Here is a 20,993-nt window from a genome sequence, read left to right on the forward strand (position 1 = left end):
ATTGTAAGATGTTTGACAAGTAGCAGAGGCAGTTGAATGGAGAAAGGCTAGTTTTCTTAACAAATGATGCTGGGGGATCCCTAGGTGGCTCAGTGGTTTAGCACCTGCCTTCCGCCCAGGGTGTGATCCTGGAGTCCCGGGATCGAGTCCCGGGATCGAGTCCTGCATCAGCTCCCTGCATGGAGCCTGCTTCTCCCTCTGCCTGTGTCTCTGCCCAGCCCCCTCTCCGTGTCTCTCATAAATAAATAAATAAAATCTTTTAAAAAAATGATGCTGGAACAGTGACATCCTTATGCAAAAGAAAGGAAAAAAAAGGGAAGAAAGAAATAATTATACAGTAGTCCTTATACCTTCCACAGAAGTTATTATAAAAAAGTGGATCATAGACCTAAATGTAAACTTTAAAACATAAAAAGGTCACATAAGAGAAAATTCAAGGACCTTCAGTTTGGTGGCGACTTTTTAGATACACACCATATGCATAATCCATGAAAGAAAAAAAAAAGATAAGTTGGACTCTATTTCTTTTTAGTTGGACTCTATTGAAATTTAAAACTGCACCATAAAAATCACTGTTAAGAAAATGAAGAAACAAGTCATAGACTAGACGACAACATTTGCAAAACATATATTTGATAAAAGATTCGTATCCAAGATATACAAAGAACTTTTAAACCTGACAACAAGAAAAAAAATTTAAAAATGGGCAACAGATCTGAACAGATATCTCACCATAGATGATATACAGATGGCAAATAAGCATATGTGAAAAGACACTCGATGTCATATGTCCTTAGGGAATTGCAAATTAAAACAACAAGATACTCACTACACAAATATTAGAATGGCTAAAATCCAAAAAACTGACAATACCAGATGCTGACTTGATGCGGAGCAACAGAAACTCTTATTCATCACTGGTGGGAATGCAACCACTTTGGAAGACGTTCTTATCATTTTATATCCAGTAGAATGGCTATGATATTTAAAAAAAAAACAGAAAATAACAAGTGTTGGTGAAAATGTGGAGGAATTGGAAACCTCATGCATTGTTGATGGTTGTGCAAAGTGATGCAGCTTCTGTGGAAAAGAATGGTTGTCCTTCAAAATGGTAAACAGAATTGTTGTCAGAGCCAGCATTTCTGTACTTACTGTCCAGAAGTATTGACAAGATGGACTCAAATAGATACTTGTACATCAATGTTCACAGCAGCATTATTCATGATAACCAAAAGGTGGAGTCAACCCTAGTGTCCACCAACAGATAAATGGATGAACAAAATGTGTTATATACACACAATGGACTATTATTCAGCAATAAAAGAATGAAGTTTTAAAACATTCTATAACATGGATTAAATTTGAAAAACCTTTTGCTAAGTGAAATAAGCTAGACACAAGAGGACAAATATTATATGGTTCCACTTGCAAGAGGTATTTGGAATAGGTAAATTCATAGTGACATAAATCAGAATAGAGGTTACCAGGGGCTGGAGGGGAGGGGAGAAATAGGATGTAATTATTTAATGGGTTCAGAGTTTCTCTTTGGGACAATGAAAAAGTTAGGGAAACAGGTTCAGTAGTTGCATCTGTACGCTGTTAATGTACCTAATACTATTGAATTGTTACACTAAAAAATGTGTTAAGATGGTAAATTTTATGTTATTTATATTTTATTGACATAAAAATATATGACCCAGCAATTGTGCTCCTAGGTATTTAAGAAAATCAGTAGAAAATTTATGTCCACACAAAGCCTACACACAAATGTTTATAGCCACATTATTCATAACTATGAAAAGCTGGAAGAAACCATTAATAGGCTAATGGATAAAGCAAACTTTGGTACATCCATACAAAGGAATATTATTCAGTGATAAAAATAAGTGAACTATCAAACCAAAAAGACATGGGGAAGCTTAAGCACACATTGTTTATTTAAAGAAGCCAGTTTGAAAAGGCTACATACTGTATGATTCCAACCAGGGGACATTTTCAGAAAGGCAAACTAGAGAGACAGTAAAAATATCAGTAGTTGTCAGGGGCACAAGGGGAGGGAGGAGGGATGAATAGGTGGAGTACGGGGGATTTTTAGGGCAATAAACTATTCTGTATGATACTGTAATGGTAGATACATGATATTTTGCATCTATCAAAACCCATAAAATCCAAACAACACAAAAAGTAACCCTAACATAAACTATGAGCTTTATTTAATAGTAAATGCATCAATATTGGTTCATTAACTGTAACAAATATACCATAGGAATGCAAAGTGTTGTTAATAGAGGAGATTGTGAGCGGGGGAGAAAGAAAGCCTCTTCACAGAAATGGTTTCATTCTTTTGGACTCTGTAAAGAAATACAGTCTATTGAGGGTGTGGGGGAGTCATATCCTTGGAATAGCCCTACAAAATACTTAACCTTCTGTCTGGGTTGGCAGTGAAGGGTCTAATTGCAACATATGAAATAGAACTCAGAAGCTATCCAAGGAATGTATCAACCTTGATGGAGCTGAAGTATATCATCTCTGGGTGTTTGTGGTACCTTGTGCTTCTTCTAGTGTAAGGACTTTAGGAAGGCTATCATTATTGATATGATATCTGTCTGTCTGTCTTTTTTTTTTTTTTTTTTGGTATATTGTTTTTCAAAGGAACCGTACTAGGCAATAGGTTGAGGGAACTAAATCGTAACATTAGCATGATGATTGTCTCTAGAAAAGCCTAGACTCAGACACGTTATTATTACTAATAAGGGGAACATGCTCAGTCATAAAGATAGAACCTGACATCCGTTTTTTTTTTTTAAGTATGAATAAAGAGTATGAAGAGAGTGGCACTTGGAGGGGCTGTGTTCCAAGGGTTTGGAGCGGTAGTTGTCTAGTCCATATGGTTTTCAGCTTCTTCTGAGGCCTTCAAACTACCTGCTCCAAAAGTTATCTTGCAACCTCAATTTAGGGTCTCTATTGCAAGTCAGCTTTTCAGTTCTATTAAATTATCTTGTGTTTCTCCAGAGGACTGGGGAGTGATGAAGTTAGAAAGACTTGAGTAAAGGCCAAGTCTTGCACAATTTAAATTCATAAATAATTGCTTCAGTTAAATGTGTCATCTTATCACTGGATCAACCAGTTGGAATGTAGAAAACATAGGTAGAAGTTAGGTACAAGATACAAAGTATAATAGTATTTTAGTACTTGTGGCTTTTCAACATGGAAATGCTTCATCTCATTCAGAAGATAAATGGACTCTCACTGGCACACATAGAAGTGAATTTACAAAATTCATATGGAGATGTTCAAAATCACCTTTAGGCATGGTTCCAGTCCCTTATAACTTTTCCATTTTTTACAATTCTTCACTTTACAATCTTTTACATTGATACTTCATTATTTTTTTTAAAAGATTTTATGTACTCATGAGAGACACAGAGAGAGGCAGAGACATAGGCAGAGGGAAAAACAGGCTCCCTGTGGGAGCCATTGAGCCACCCAGGTGCCCTAGAAAAAAATTTCAATTAGTGTTCTATATCATGGCCAATTTGCACCTACTGGAATGAGGTGTTTCGTGGAGAATTTAGTCTAGTGTTCACGTGAGGTTTTATCTGGTGCTGTCAGGTGATGATGCTGGTTTTGAAAGATCTTAACTTGGTAGGTCTTAAACTCAATCATTCCTCATGTTTCTTTTCAGAATTTCATGGGCCAGATTTTGTGTACTTATTTATTTATTTTTAATTTTTTTTTTTTTTAAGGAGAGAGTGAGACCGTGCATGTGAGCTGGATGGGTGGAGCAGAGAGAGAGAGAGAGAGAGAGAGAGAGAGAGAAAGAATCTGTAGGAGGCTTCACACTCAGCACGGAGCCTGACACAGAGCTTGATCCTACGAACCTGAGATCATGACCTGAGTAGAAATCAAGAGTTGGACGCTTAACTGACTGGGTCACTCAGGTGCCCCTAGATTTTATATATTTACAATTGAATCCTTTAACTTCTCCGTGAATTTATTATTTTTATCATCTTATATGAGGTTCTTGTATGCAAACTTTTAATCACAGCAGCCTGTTTACCATGATTATCTTTAAAGTATGTCTGCAGGATTATAGCTTCTATAGTATAAACTGTGACTTTCTACCTTTAGGATCAGCAATTATTGTAGGTATTATCAAGGCATCAAGTAAGTCACATTTGACATTTATTTTTTAAAAGTTTTTGAGGAAGTTTTTAAAAAAACTTTTAAAATATAATTTTAAAGAAGTTAATTCTTTTAAAGGCATGCCAGCTATTATGTTACATATCTATCCTTTTATTTGAGTAATTTGATATATCCTAGAAAGAGCCATAGTTTAGCTATTTAGACAATTTGACTTCTAGTAAGGAATTGGATTTTACAAGAGTGACTAGACTACCTATATCAAACCTGATGCTGTCACTTCTTACATTTACCAAGAGGTCAATCAATAACAGTGGATTAATATTGAGTATTAGCATGTCCAAATGTTATTTTCTGGCCATGGACACTTCTTGAATTATAGAAACACAATCTAGGATTATCCTTCACTGGGTAAAGATTATAGGGATTCTGGATTAAGAAAGTTATACCACTACTTAATAATATGAGAGACAGAAAGTAATGGTAATTCATAATTAGTTAATCAGTTAGTGGAAAAAGATTGGGTGGTTTCAGTTAGCAAAAGGGATGTGATAATACCAGCCAGGATCCAGTCTAATAGATCTCAACAATTAACCCTCAAAGGTCAGCTTAGATTGGGTTTGAGACTACTGTGCCTGTGATTCCATCCATACTCTGTGGAATACTCCCTTTATACATTCAGAAGAAACAAGATAATCCTGGCAAAAGCAAAATCCCTTGTGACATAGCTTTGTACACAGAGATAACAACAGCAAAAGCAAAGCATGCAACAGAATGATCATATTCATGGTAAAAATATTTATCAAACAATATACCACCAAACAAAAGGTCTAATACCTTATACAAAGACCTAGATTTCCTAACTAAATGGTACATCTCCAGATGGACCCAAGGTCTAACCACTAGATTCAAAGATCCAGGGAAGTTCACCTTGTTGATCTGAAGGTCCCTGGAATGCTGCCATATGAGGGTCTTCAAAATGATCTTGGTAGAGCCTTTAGAACTGTCAAAAGATGATTAGACTATAGCTCAATATATGAAATAGACAAAACTGAATTTCCTTATTATTATAAAGGAGATCAGTCAGTCTCTCTAAGCAGAGTAGACTGTTGATCCTAATAGAGTTTTGGGGAAGCATGGACTTCAGGGATTGATGGACATTAGAAAGTTGATATTATCTATAGAAGTGTTAGTTGGGGGGCGGCCTGGGTGGCTCAGTGGTTTAGTGCCACCTTCAGTCCAGGGTGTGATCCTGGGGTCCTGGGATCGAGGCCCACGTCCGGCTTCCTGCATGGAGCCTGTTTCTCCCTCTGCCTGTGTCTCTGCCTCTCTCTCTCCCTCTGTCTCTCATGAATAAATAATAAAAATAAAATCTTTTAAAAAATTAAAAAAAAGAAGTGTTACTTGGGTGAAACTACTGTTCATTGATTGGCACCCTGAGGGGTAATTATTGGCATGAATTGGTTTATGGATGACTTTCAGAAATGACCCCGATTGCTTAATCTGCAGAAGGGTTTCACTGAGGTGAGTTGTCATTAACTGATTGAACAGATTTCAAGCACGTTATGGGGGGTATTAGTTTTCTATTCTGTACAGCAATATTACCACAAACAGTGGCTTAAAACAACACACATTTATTATCTTATAATCCCTGTGAGTCAGGAATCCAAGTACAACTTTTGTGGGTCATCTACTTAGTGTCTCACAAGGTTGCAATCAAGGTGTGAACCAGCGCTGGGTTCTCATCTGGAGGCTCACAACTGGGTAAGGATCTATTTTCCCATTTGCCTGGTTGTTAGTAGCATTCAGTTCCTTTAGGTTGTTTGCTTGAGTGTTTCATTTTTTTGCTGGCTGTCAGCTGGAGGCTCATTTCTCAGTGACTAGATGCAGTTCCTTGCCACGTGGAGTTCTCCAACATGGTCACTTGCTTCCTCGCAGCCAGCAAAGGGGAAAGAGACTTCAGCAAGATGATTCTTTTTTTTTTTAATATTTTATTTATTTATTCATGAGAAACAGAGAGAGGGAGAGAGGCAAAGACACAGGCAAAGGGAGAAGCAGGCTCCATGCAGGGAGCCTGACGTGGGACTTGATCCTGGGCCTCCAGGATCAGGTCCAGGGCTGAAGGCGGCGCTAAACTGCTGAGCCACCTGGGCTGCCCCAGCAAGATGGTTCTAACAGTATTTGCAATTACATAATCATGTATACACAATCATGTATCTCTCATTCCTTGTGCATATTCTATTGGTTAGAAACAAGCCACAGGTCCTGCCCACATGTATAAGAAGGGGATCACACAAGCACATGAACACCATGGGATGGGGATCATGGAAGCTACCTGTCAGTGGCCAGTCTGTCTACCACAGGTATGTAACATGGCATGTTACCATGGCTACATAACAATCTTTTCCTAAATTTGTGGTTGTGGAGCAACTGGAGTCTCCCATGCTGGTACTTGGAACATAAAATGGTAAAAACTTTGGGAAATGGTTTGGCAAATTGTTTTTTTTTTTTTTAAGATTTCATTTATTTATTTGAGAGAGAGAGAGAGAGCGAGTATGAGCAGAGGGAGAGGGAGAGGGAATGGAAGAAGCAGACTTCTCGCAGTGCAGGGAGCCCAACATGGGGCTTGATCCCAGGACCCTGGGATCATGACCTGAGCTGAAAAGAGACACTCAACTGAGCCACCCAGGCGCCCTGGCAGTTTTTTTTTTAAAAGATATATTTATTTATTGAGAAAGAGAGCAGAGAGAGGGGCAGAGGGAGAGGGAGAGAATCTCCAGCTGAGCTCAGAGCCTAACACAGGGCTTAATCCCAAGATTCCAAGATCACTACCTGAGTGGAAACCAAGAGTCAGAGGCCCAACCCACTGAGATACCCAGATGCCCTGGCAGTGCCTTGAAAAGTTAAACACTTATATGATCCAGCCATTCTATTCCTAGATATTATCCAAGATAAATGAAAACGACCCACAGAGGGACTTGTATCTGAATGCCACAGCAGCTTTATTTATAACAGCCGCCAGATGGAAACAACCCAAATATCCATTTCCATGTGAATGGATAAACAAAATGAGACATATTCAAACGATGGAGTATTACTCAGCAATAAAAAGGAATAGACTAGTGATACACACTACAGTGTGGATAACTCTCAAAATCATGCTGAAAGAAGCTAGACAAAGATAATACTTCCTATATATTTTTAAAAGATTTATTTATTTATTTATTCATGATAGACAGAGAGAGGCAGAGACACAGGAGGAGGGAGAAGCAGGCTCCATGCCGGGAGCCTGACGTGGGACTCGATCCTGGGACTCCAGGATCGTGCCCTGGGCCAAAGGCAGGCGCTAAACCGCTGAGCCACCCAGGGATCCCCATACTTCCTATATTATTCCAATTACATAGCATTCTAGAAATGCAAATTAGTTTATAGTGCTAGAAAGCAGATCAGTTGTTGCCTAGAGTGAGGGACAGATGGACCGCAAAGAGACATCTGGATACCTCTGGGGGTGATAAAAATGTTCTATATCTTAATTGTGGTGGTTCACATCTGCCCCACTAATCAAACTGTACACTTTGAAAGAACATAGTTATTGCACATAAATCGTACCTTAATAAAACTGATAAATGAAAGAATCGACAGAGACATGAATCTAGACACTTGGAGGAGAAAGTAATGATACTGAATGATGAGGGAACAGAGGACTGGCTGAGGACAAAGCACAATGACAACTCCTTGAAACAGGGAGAGTGACATTCCTCTACAGACTCAACTGCCTCCATGTTAATACTTTGCTAAGGGCAAAAGGCAATCTTAGCTCGACCTGAAGGATCCTATTAGCCTACTTTAACATAAAAATTCCTTTAGAAATTTCCCTTTATCTCTAAACCCCCAAGATACGTGTTGGCAATCATCCTCCAAGCACATGGCCCACCAATACACATCTGAAGAATCTCATGACTCAAGTTTTATTAGACGGTAATAAGTGACATTTTCCTAACAATAGCTAGCCCCCTCAAGGTCCTGGAAACCTTGCTTCCAAAATTCCTTAGAGAGTACACTATCCTCAAACCCCTCCCAACTCCCAGGTATATAATCAGCAACCCCTCACAGGCTTCAGGGCAGCAGCTCCTCCTGCCCACGGGTCCGGTCCCTGTTCTTTAATAAAACCACCATTTTGCACCAAAGACGTCTCAAGAATTCTTTCTTGGTCATCGGCTCCGGACCTCACCCCACCAAACCTCACCTATAATTCCAAAACTTCATCACTGAATACAGGTGATTTTGAACAAAATTTGCAACATGACACCATTCTCATCTCTTGTGTGTTAGCTAAAAAAGAAATAGAGCTACATGAAACATTTCAGATATTAATTCATTTCCAACGTGACAGTTTGCTTTTAATAGAACAAAGCGATCATTTATCATAAAAAATTACTAGTGATGTCGAGCACTGCCTCCATTTATGAGCTGTTTACGTGGCTCATTACATGGCCCGGGAGCTCCTAGAGACAAAGGACTGTATCTCTTCTCTTTCTCTACCCTCAGTCTAGCACAGTTTGATATTTGCCTCATGAAATTTTATTAAAATTGAACTGAATTACTTTAATTCATGCTCATAACCCTTTGGAGACTTGAACATTGTTTTCTTACTGATGAACACAAGACTCAAAGCTTGAGTAATTTGCAGTCACATGACTAAATGCAGAAGTAGGAATGTATTCCAGCCCTTCTGACTCTAACCCATAGATTTACTGAAATTGTCTTCCGTTCCCTCCAGAGATGTCCGCCTGGGGCCCCCATCTTCCTCAGGATACCACCTGAATATTTTATTTTAATTTAAAGTTAGGTAAAGTCAACCTCCGCTGGGCGCATGCGTCCCTTCCTTTTCCCACGGTGGAAGAGACACCACCTCGCTTCCTTCCGCTTTGATGCCTTTTGGCCCCAGCGACTCGCCGTTGTCCAGGCTGAGGCGTTCACTAGTTGAGGTGATGGCGACTGGGACACCAGATTCGCAAGCGCGATTCGGTCAATCCGTGAAGGGGCTCCTCACAGAGAAGGTGAACACCTGTGGGACGGATGTGATCGCGCTCACCAAGCAGGTGCTGAAAGGCTCCCGGAGCTCTGAGGTGAGCTGGGAGTGGACATTCCGGCCGGGTACCCCGGGCCCAAGTCTTCCCTAGTGGGAAGGAGATCGCATTACCTCCTGGGAATTGTAGGCTGTGAACCGCTCCCAGATAGTAGAGCTCTTCCGCTAAGGGCGCGTGTTGCATTCTGGGATGTGTAGTCTCTCCGGCATTAGCGATGTAGGAAGAGAAAAAAACGGTGGGAATCTGTGCTTTAAGGCGGAGATTGCCTGGGAGCAGCGGATAAGACAGTGGTCCTGGCCAGTTCCTCATTTGTTTCATTGGGTTGTCTTCTAGTGAAGATCTATCCATTTTTAGCCCCGAAATTCCGCATGGTTTTGCCCTCAACATCCCAGATTCCTTCCACACTTCTGTGCATCGTCTGTGGATTTGTTCTTTTCTGATTTGTCTTTCTGGCCACATTCTTGGTTTTCTGTTTCATTAATTAGCTTTCTCCGTTGCCCTGACTTCCCCTTCATCCTTTAGCTGGTTCCACGAATGGAGTTATATGATGGCTTTTTCACACCAGAAAGTTTTATATATGTACAGTGTCTCCAAAAAAAGTATTGTACTCTTGGATATTCACCCACAAGAAATGAAAATATATGTCCACAAAAAGATTTGTATATGTGCATGGCACCATATCCATGATAGCACCAAACTGGAAACAACCCAAATTTCCATTGACAAGTGAATGGATAAACAAAATGGTTCTGATGATCGAGCCATTACACTCTAGGTTTTTACCCAAGAGAAGTGATAATATGCCTCTCATTTTGTTACATATACATACCACACATATAACATATTATCTAGGAGTTCCTGTTTTGGTTTTTTAAAGTGGAACATCTTGAATACACCTGTGAAACAATCTGAGTATAAAGCCTTTTTAGGGGCTTCTAGGTGGCTCACTCCATTAATCATCTGCCTTCCCAGCTCACGTCATGATACGGAGGTCCTGGCATTGAGCCCACCCAGCCTTGGGCTCCCTGCTCTGCAAGGGAGTCTGTTTCTTCCTCTCCCTCTGCCCCTGCTCATGTCCTCTCTTGATCCCTTTCTATCTCGAATAAATAAAATCTTAAAAAAAAAAAAAAACAACCACAAGCCTTTTTAGATCTTTGTGAATTTCTTCTATAAACCTTAACCATTATCTTGCCTATAATTAATAGCAGTGTGTCTTGGCTGCTCATCTTCAACAAGTATTGGTTATTTTCACCTTAGTTTTCACAATAATAGCAACTGTCTTTTAACTCATATTTCATCAGTTTCTATACTGTTTCGTTAAGTTATGTAATTATAGTAACAAGCACAGAATGGCTACAAGCTTTTGGACTTGTATATGAATATTCATAGCAGCTTTATTCATATTAGTTTAGGGCCCAGTAGATTGTCTTTACAGAATCACCTTAGCTTTTATTGATAAGTCCTTAGCTTTTATTGATAATGACTACAAGAAATAACTGTATGAAGAAGGTGTTTTTTATTTACCATAATACTATTGCTGAAGTCACTGATTTGGTGATCCCAAGTAGGTTTTGTATGAGGTCTTATGTGGTATGCTCATTTTAGAATTCAGTATCAGAGGACAGTCTCTCTATCTCTGAGGAATTGTTATGTTGCCTTTACCAAATAAGAATTATACAATGCAAGTGTCTTACATTTTGCCTTGGTTGCACGGAAGTTCTTTGATCAGTTTTAGTGATAGACACATTTACTTCCTTCTCCTTTTAATGACTTTTAGATTCTGTTGCTGTTTAAAAAAAATGTGTATATATGTGTACACACACATGCACGTAATTTGGTATAAATTGCCTTCAGTATTTCTGGAGGAGAAACAAGGTATGGATACATAAATTTAAAATATGTATATAGTGTTCATAGTTAACCACCAGTATGTATTGAACATCCATCTTCTTTTATTGAGCATCTACTATGTGCTGAACTCTACTGTGTTTTATGTAGCTTAATCTTTATACTCACTAATAGAGGAGATGCTTTTCTTATATAGAAGATACAAAAAGGAATTTGTCCAAGGTTACACCGTAGCTAGGAAGGGATAGAACTAGGATTCAAATTTAGGCAGACTGGTTCTAGGCTCATAATCTTGGACATCACCTCTCATGTGATATTAGCTGGTTAAGTGGCCACAAAGCCGTGGCGTTACCATTGACTGCCCTAATGTTACTTGCTCCTTTCTGTTCCTCCTTGTGTATTTTTCACATGAGGTTCTTCTATAGTAGAGTTAGATTGGGTGTTCAGTAAATGGTATGAATTGAGTTAAACTGAAATAATTCCAGCGTTCTGAGGTTTACACATCATCTCTCAGTTCTCTGATTTATCTTTTTATTGGGTATCTTATTATATTGACTTTTTCTGTAGTTATGTATTTTTGCCATTTCCTTTACTAAAGTATAGATTATTTGGAGTGTCTTGTTGCTTTTCTTTTTTTGTCTTTGTTTTTTTTGGTAACACATATCAGTATTATATTAATCTTTAGGACTGAATAATATTCCATTTTATGTATATACCACGTTTTATTTATTCATTCATTTGGTGATTGTTTCCACCTTTTGGCTTTGTGAATATGCTGCAGTAAACATTGGTATATAAATACCTAATTGAGACCCTACTTCCAATTATTTGGGGTAATTGCTGAGTTGCAATTGCAATTGCTGGGTCATATAACTTTTTGAGGAATCCCCATATTGTTTAGCACAATAGGTGTACTATTTTCCATTGTTACCAGTGCATCAGCGTTCCAGCTACATTTGTCATTTTCCATTTTTAATCATAGCTATCGTGAGAGGTATAAACTAGTATCCCCCAGTGGTTTTGATTTGCATTTCCCCAAAGACTAGTGATGTTGAGCATTGTTCTTGTTCTTACTGGCCATTTGTATATCTTTGGAGAAATGTCTATGAAAATCATTGTCCATTTCCAAATTGGACTTTCTGTTATTGAGTTGTAGTTCTTCATATATTCTGAATGTTTATCCCTTATTGGATATTGTTTGTACATATTTTCTCCCATTCTGTGAGTTTTGTTTTTATTTTCTTGATGGTGTCCTGAGCTGTAACCTGAGTCTCCTAGAGAAAAAAATGTCTCAAGTATTTACAGTTTATTTTCACTTAACAACTTCTGTTTATGGTTTTTGGGGATCTAGTGGCAACTCTCTTCTCCAGGGGGGTACACATTCTTTATATTCCTTAGACTTTCTTCTCTACCTTTTTGATTTGGTTTTGGTGTGGCCTAAATTGTCCCAAAGCCACAGGGCACTTCCCTGTTGTTGGTCCTGAGGGAAAGGAAACTCTTGGTCTCATTGTGGACATGGAGCCTAATTTTCTATTTCAATCCTTCTTAGCACATAGAACATTGTTTCTCTTATCAGCAGTCTCCTTGTGGCTGTTTTATTTGATTAGCTGACAATTTCCACGTGTAAAGCTCTCCTTCCACAGCATTCACTTAACAAATATTGTCTGGTATGTGCCATGAACTATTCCAGGTATAAGGTAGAGGATGATACACGAAACTAGTCCCTGTACTTAGGAAGCTTACATTTTAGTGAAGAGACAGACAAATAAATAAAACAAACAGGTAGTAATAAATATCATGAAGAAAAAACTAAGCTGAGAGTAGAGAGTGATAAAAGGGTTTTCCTGAGACAGGGTGGTTAGGGAAGGGCTCCCTAAAGGAGGAGACATTGGAGTAGACACCTGAATGAAGTGAGGGAATCAGTCACATGGACATCTGGAGGCAGAGCGTTCCAAATAGAAGAAATGGCAAATGCAAATGTCTTGAAATGGGAGTGTGTGCAGGGTGTACGAGGAGGCCAGTATGGCTGGAGTACCAAGTGGGGAAGAACATGCCAGCCTGTGCCCACATGTGTGATTCCCACGCTCCTCCTGTGTATGCCTGCACCTCTACTCCTCCAGTCGAGTTGTGTGCTGAGTAAAGGGTCCATTGTGGGGGAGGGTTCTTTTTTTTAGGGTCCTTTGTCTGTTATCTTAAGCCTGTGTTTATGCTTGCTACTGTAACTGCATTATTTAATGCAATAATATGGAAAATGATGAACCAGAATGAAAACAAAAAGGGAATTGGAATTGCTATGAAAACTATGTTGGAAAGATCTTGAAGATGAAGAGCTAACAAATAGCAACTTAGTAATAATACTTGTTGAAGATGAGTAGCTAAGATTGCTATTGAGTTGCTTAATAGCAACTCAAATGAGCAAGTCAATGGTAAAAGCCTAGGGGGAAATACTCAAGATGTTGTTCCACTTTAAAGGAACCCAAACCGGACATCTTAAATGATATGTGATGTGCGTGGTTGGTTTATGCAAGAAAATGATGCAGAATGCCAATGAAGACATCTTTCATCAAAGAAAGGGCCTTGGCCCTGCATTGCAACAGCAATCACGAGTCCAGGAATCATGAGTCTCCTTGAGTCTATCTTCTAAATGATCACCTCCCCCACCCTGGCCGCCTGCCTTTCAACTGCCACTCCTGTGGCTCAGGCCACTTTCACTGCTTGCCTAGACTATGGCAGTGTTCTCCCAAACCAGTCTCTCTAACTTCGTCCCTGCTTCAGTCCATTCTGCTTGCCACGCTTCTAAAACAGTAAATCTGATTGTGCTCGACTTTTAGGTCTCTGCTTAGAAGTCACTTCTTTTAGGAAGCCCTCCCTGAACACCCATCCCTGTAATGGGTCACATCCCACCCCCCCTACCCTGTGCTGTCCAGTCATCTGGTGCTTCCCCATCAGCTGTTACCATAAGGTAGTGCCTGTGTCCCCAAATTGTGAGCCCTGTGAGGACAGGGGCTATGTTTCTCCCTAGCATATTATAAGCACTTAATAAATATTTGTTGACTGACCGACTCAATGAATGAGGAAGATTCTGTGAGAACCTTTTCTTTCTGTCATCAGTTTGTCTGTCACCATCTCCCATCTATAGGACTTTGGAGTTGGCCACTTAAAAGTGGCCAGAGGCACTCTAATACATTGTGGACAGGAGTGTGCAATGGTGTAACCCCAGTGGAGGGGAATTTGGCAATATGTAGCAAAACTAAAATCCCCTCATCCAGCAATCACAGTCATAATTCTATGAATCTATCCCAAAGATACACTAGCAAAAAGACACATAGATATATAAGGTTGTTTTTTTTTTTTTTTTTTTTTTTGTAGCACTACTTATAATAGCAAAGACTAGAAATAGTCCCAAAGTCTACAAGACAACTGGTTGAATAATCTTATGGGGGCATGTATACAGCAGAGTGCTCAGCAGCCATAAAAGAGCAATGCGCAGATTCAGTATAAATTACTGCACATCTATTTTAGCCTATCTTGTCAAGTGAAAATAGCACTGTGTGGAAGAGTGCAGATAGTAGTTACATTTTAAGTAAGGAGGGGGACAGGTATATATGTATGTCCACTTTTAGAAAGAAGCAATGAAAAGATGAACCCTGTGTGTGTGTGTGTGTGTGTGTGTGTGTGTGTGTATATATATATATATATATATATCCCATTATTATATGTACATAGGTAGTATATGTATATTTTTAATTTTTATTTATTTATTTAGCTTAGTTAACTAGGCTCCATGCCCAACGTGGGGCTTGAACTCATGACCCTGAGATCAAGAGTCGCACGTGCTCTACTACCTGAGCCAACCAGGTGCCTCTAAAAAAATATTTATGCATAGGGGAAGGAGAATGGGTAGGGAAAAGGACAGGGATCGAAGGTCTTATTTTACTGTTTCGACTTAGAAGCACATATAGGTTTATTAATTTTAAAACTTGAAAATTAGTAAAAAGACTATCTGGAGGCCATAGCAATGCTGGTATTCCTGGTGAATTTTAGGTCATCAGTCCCCTCTTCATCGGAATCTCTCTGGCCCAAGGGAACAGGGATGGTAGGTAGGATGTACATAGCAGCAGCTCCCCTTATGGGGTTGGACTTCATGTCTGCTGGAGCAGAGTATGACAGTAGGCCACAGACTTCTGTCCATCTCCCCTTGCCTCACAGCCCTGAGTCACATCTCTGTGGCCACAGGCCAGCCATCTGAATCGGAGCTCAGCTTTTGTCTCTTGGTCTTGTGGCCCCTCTATCAGCTATCAGAACTCATCAAAATCCACTTCCACATTTCTCCTTTTTGTCTTTCTTTTTAAATTGAAATATAGTTGACATACAATGTTATATTAGTTTCAAGTGTACAGCACAATGATTCACAATTCTCTACGTGGGTGGAGCTTTGCTCATTGCCGTAAGTACAGTTACATTTTCTCCTTGTATCCTACCCTGCCCCATCCGGCCATCCTTCCTGTGGTGCTTTCCCGTTTCAACCCCGAGCTTCTTCCCAGGCCTCTTTGTGCTCTGTGTGTCTCTCTCATTCCATTCCCATTTCTTCTTCTTTTTTTTTTTTTCTGATTGTTTTTGTTTATTTATTTATTTTAAAAATATTTTATTTATTTATTCATGAGAGACACAGAGAGAGAGAGGCAGAGACACAGGCAGAGGGAGAAGCAGGTTCCATGCCGGAAGCCTGATGTGGGACTCGATTGCAGGACTCCGAGATCACGCCCTGAGCCAAAGGCAGACGCTCAACCGCTGAGCCACCCAGGTGTCCCTCTCTCATTCCATTTCTAAACAGCTATATTCCTGCTCTCCTTTTTAGCCCTGCCCTAGTTCCTGCTCCCTCATCCCTTTCAAACCACCCCAAATGTCAGATTTGCCTTTAAAAAACCAAAAGTTCTCACTGGGCCTGTGCAGCCAAAGTTTTCTTTGCAGACTTCTCCTTTCAGCTCTTGGCTCATAAGCTACACAGGGAGCCCTTGATTTCTTAAGCAGTAGCCTTTGGAACGGGTGGTTAGCCCAGGCCAGGACTGCCAGAGTGACCCTGAATTTGGATTTTCAACGTGAACAAATGGGAAATTATCCTCTGTTACATTTGGAGCATTTGTAGTTGTATGGGGGGAGGGGAGGAGAGAGGGCGGTGGTATAACAGCTGCAAGAGAAGATGACAGGAAGTTTGCAGATTTTGATCATTACCACTTTATTTTTGTCTTCCAGCTGCTAGGTCAGGCGGCTCGAAACATGGTCCTGCAGGAAGATGCCATCTTGCACTCAGAAGATGTAAGAAACAATTCCTTTTATGATTTGGGTTTTATCTACATAATTGGTGTGGCTACAAGAAAGTGGAATGTTCTCTGTCTGTTTTTTTGTTTTGTTTTGTTTTGTTCTTTTTTTTTTTTAATGCAGAGTTTAAGGAAAATGGCAATAATAACAACGCACCTTCAATACCAGTGAGTATGCCCTCTCCAGTCCTGGCTTGTTGCAAAGTCACCTTCCACAGACTAACACCCCCCACCCCATCTGCCTTTGTGCTTCAGCACATTTTCCTATAAAAGCAGGAGTTGGGAGTAGAGGTGGGGTTAGTTAAGAATGAGCTCCTTCTGGAAAAGATGGCTGCGACTGCAGAAGAAGCCGGAGTATGGGGTGAGATCAAGAGCAGAGACTGCCTTTTGTGAGTCTCTCTGTATTCATCTGGGGGCTCCTCAGAGAGAGAGACTCTAAACCCCAGGAGGACAGGGCCAATGCCAGGATCATGTTTCTAGTAGACAATCAGTATCTGTTGACTACTTGTGCCCAGGGTCTCTCCTGGGGAGTCTGTGCTTGCACTAAGAAATCAAGTGTAGCTGTGGCCTGTATCCTGTAGTCCCCCATTTAAGCCAGCCCTACATGTAAATCATCCAGGATATTTTGAAATCTAGAGAACTCTCTCTGTTACAATTTTAGATAACTTTTTTTTTATTAAGATTTTATTTATTTATTCATAAGAGACACAGAGAGGCAGAAGGAGAGGCAGGCTCCCACAGGGGGAGCCTGATGCAAGACTCTACCCTTGGGACTCTGGGATCATAACTTAAGCCAAAGGCAGATGCTCAACCACTGAGCCATCCAGACACCCTTGGATAAATTTTAATTAGCTTTTCATTGTATTTCATTTTGCTTTATATTTTATATAGTTGATATTACTTAGGTACCTATTAGAAATGTATGATTGAGAATTTAACTCTTAACATTTAAACAGCTTGGGCAGCCCCAGTGGCGCAGCGGTTTAGCGTTGCCTGCAGCCCAGGGCGTGATCCTGGAGACCCTGGATTGAGTCCCACATCAGACTCTCTGTATGATGCCTGCTTCTCCCTCTGCCTGTGTCTCTGCCTCTCTCTCTCTCTGTCTCTATGAATAAATACAAAATCTAAAAAAAAAAAAAAAAAAAAAAGAATTTTAAACAGCTCAATGTTCATTCTTGGTGTGTGTGTATATATCAGGTGTGTGACCATTAGGCTCCACATACCTGGACTGAATGTGAGCCATACATATAGTAAGTGGCACCACCTCCCTCAGTCTGATAGAGGGCCATTACCTCTTCAGGCTTAGAATCCATCTTTTTAGCAACTCTTCACTTAGTGAACAGAGCTTCAAGAGCATAGTCTTAAGCTAGAATGGACAGAAATATAGATCGTGACATAAGCTAGAAATTCGTTCTGCCTATTTCAAATACCTCGCCATAAGTTGAACTAGTTTTCTTAGATTTTTTAATGTTTGTTTTCCTCTTTCCTTTTCTGATTTAGGCAAGAAGCTATTCAGAAGAAGTAAGTAACCCCAAAGATGGGGGAGTCGGGGGGATCAACTGCAGGGAATTGTACTTCTGGGCCTAGGATCAATGTGAAACTCTGGTTGACACATGGCCTTAAACTCTCATGTGTTCTGGGTTGGCTCATTTGGGATATAAAGAAAACAGTACAGTTGACCCTTGAACAATACAAGTTTGAGCTACACAGTTCCACTTAACACACAGATTTCTTTTTGGATAAGTCCGATACAGTATTGTAAATGTTTATTTTTTCTTCCTTATAGTTTTCTTAATAACATTTTTTCTCTAGCTTACTTTATTATAAGAGTGTAGCCTATAATACATATAACACAAAATATGTGTTAATTGGCTGTTTATATTATCAGTTAGGCTTCTGGTCAACAGTAAGCTCTTAGTAGTTAAGATTTGGGGGAGTCAGGTTATACATAGATTTTGACTGTGTGGGGCGTCAGCGCCTGTAACTCCCACATTATTCAAAGTCAACTGTATATTTCAAAGGTATGCAGTAAGTCAGTTCATTGCTAGTCAAGGTTTTCTAAAAATTACAAGGTGTAGAAGCCAACCTTAAGGGATAGAAAACTTTCTACACTGGTAATATTTATTAAGTAAAGGTGCTAATAAAGTCATTAAGCAATATTGGGGTTTTTTTGAGTGGATTAAATCTTTCCCTTACAAAATTTGTTACACTAATTGGCTTTACAAACCTTTTTTTCATAGTTTAAACTTCTGGGACTGTAGTGGACCAATATAAATTTTGATTTAGCTTCAGCAATATGTATGCATTAAAGTACAAATTGTACAAAGAGAGGTCTTTATTGCTCATTCCAGATAAATTTCTTCTCTGTTCTAATTTTTAGTGTTGAGCAGTCTTCTGATCTACAGGACCAGTTGAATCATCTGTTGAAATAGAATGGCTTGTAAGCAGGAAAAGCACTTCTTTGCCTGACACTGAGAAGGAAATATTTTATTCAGTTACTGTCCTGTGGGTTTAAATTTTCCATTTTCTTCTCCAAAAGTTAAGTTAGAAAAGATTTGTGATGGTTTACAGTTTCCTCTGAAGAGAAGCTGGGTGGTTGAATTTTGGAAGTACTCTTAAAGCAGACTAACCCATGCTCTTACTGAATTTTTTAATTGCTCTGTTTAGTTTTATGTTAAAGCAAAATAAAAAAAGATCTTAGTTTTTCCCACAGAACTTTTACTTGTGAAAAACTATGTCATCTAAATGTGATTCTTAAGCAAATGCTGAATAATATTTTAAATTCAAAAATCAGGCTTCTACTGTGAAAACATAGGAATGATTAATATTCTTTTTATTTTATTTTATTTTTATTTTTTAAAAAGATTTTATTTATTTATTCATAAAAGACAGAGAGAGAGGCAGAGGGAGAAGCAGGCTCCATGCCGGGAGCCCAGTGTGGGACTCGATCCCCGGTCTCCAGGATCATAGCCTGAGCCAAAGGCAGGCGCCAAACCGCTGAGCCACCCAGAGATCCCCTTAATATTCTTTTTAAAGACTTCTTTTGATCATATATATGTTCAGGAAGTCTCATGGTTACAGAATGGTGATAGGTAATATCTGTTACTTTTTATTAACTCAGAGGAGATATTTATTTTATTCACTGTAGCAAATTCCCAATTGAAAATTAGGCAAATGGTACCATATCTGGCCAGCTGCAAACTCCTGCCTTGACCTGCATTTCTTTTTTGTGACTCTAGATTAATTGGCCTTGGGTTCATTTTGTAATTTTGCTAATCATCAGCAGATTCACTTGTAGAACATTACTGCCAAATGCAAAGGCAATGTAGGGCTGTGCCATGGTGAAAGCCTTCTGTTTTTAGATATTTGCCCATGTTCATTTAATTCATCTTGCTAAAAGGCATTTCTTTGAATGTCTTTGAATTTTAAATGGGACCATGTTGTGTTCTAGTTCATTTCTTACTTCACTAAGGAATTAGGAGAAAGCTGACATAAGAAAATGGTGGTGTTTTCAGTGAAAAAGAAAAAGCAAGTAAGAGTCAAATTTAATTCATATTGTATATCATCAAGTTGACTAATTATATTAGGTTGTATTTATCCCTCATTATACCTATACACATTAGCTTAAGGTAAAAGAAAAAAACTAAGTGTGAAGGAATTTAGTTATGCATTCATTCAATAACATCACAATTATTAAATGTAAGTGGACTTAATTCACCTTCTAAAAGAAGGGTCACAAGTTGACAGCAAATGTCATATTAGGAGTAAAACATTTGGCATTATTGGAGGATATTACTATCACTGTTGCTATTCAGCATTTTGCTGGAGGCCATGTCTAGTGCAGAAATTAAAAATAAGTATAGCTATTATGAGCAACAAGGAGGTAAAATGATTATCATATGGTAGGATTATCTGCTTAGAAAATCCAAGGACCAGTATTTTAAAAGGATCATCAGTTTAGAAAGCAAAGCAAAGTTTAATCATCCAAGTATCCAAGATGGAAAGAAATATCTAACATGACATTTGTAAAAAATTAAAAATTAAAGTAAAGGTATGGTCTAAGTTTTCCTTATCATGATGGAACAAATATTAAAGAAGCAATGATTGCTTACATTATACTTGATAAAAAAATTCATCATTAAAATTTTAATGGTATGTGTAAAATTTACAATAAATAACAAAACCTAGTAGTACTGAATTTAGTCATTTTATTTTTTTATTTTTTTAAAGATTATTTATTTATTTATTCATGAGAGACACAGAGAGAGAGAGAGAGAGAAAGAGAGGCAGAGACACAGGCAGAGGGAGAAGCAGGCTCCATGCAGGGAGCCCAACATGGGGCTTGATCCCGGGACTCCAGGATCACGCCCCGGGCCAAAGGCAGGCACTAAACCGCTGAGCCACCCGGGGATCCCCAGATTTAGTCATTTTAAAGAATGTAATGCCAAAATCCATGAAAGAAAAGTAGCCAAAAAAGTATCAACAATCAGAATTGTATACATAATTTGATAGTATGTCTCTTGTGGAAATAATGGGTTAGGTAGAATTAAATGGTGATCAAACATATGGAAACTAAAAATACTTCTTTAAATAA

At 39.0% G+C, this 20,993-nt stretch overlaps 1 protein-coding gene across 1 annotated transcript; it reads left to right on the top strand.

Moving 5' to 3' along the window:
- Window positions 1-9,059: 9,059 nt before the first annotated feature.
- Window positions 9,060-20,597, top strand: BORCS7 (BLOC-1 related complex subunit 7). The gene is made up of 5 exons (XM_025992990.2): window positions 9,060-9,272; window positions 16,335-16,397; window positions 16,524-16,567; window positions 17,900-17,920; window positions 18,780-20,597. Exons 1-5 carry the CDS (start codon window positions 9,075-9,077, stop codon window positions 18,829-18,831), a joined length of 378 nt encoding a protein of 125 aa, XP_025848775.1. The 5' UTR covers window positions 9,060-9,074; the 3' UTR covers window positions 18,832-20,597.
- The last annotated feature ends 396 nt before the right edge of the window (window positions 20,598-20,993 follow it).

The sequence above is a fragment of the Vulpes vulpes genome, chromosome 15 (genome assembly GCF_048418805.1).
Source record: "Vulpes vulpes isolate BD-2025 chromosome 15, VulVul3, whole genome shotgun sequence".
Classification (NCBI taxonomy): domain Eukaryota; kingdom Metazoa; phylum Chordata; class Mammalia; order Carnivora; family Canidae; genus Vulpes; species Vulpes vulpes.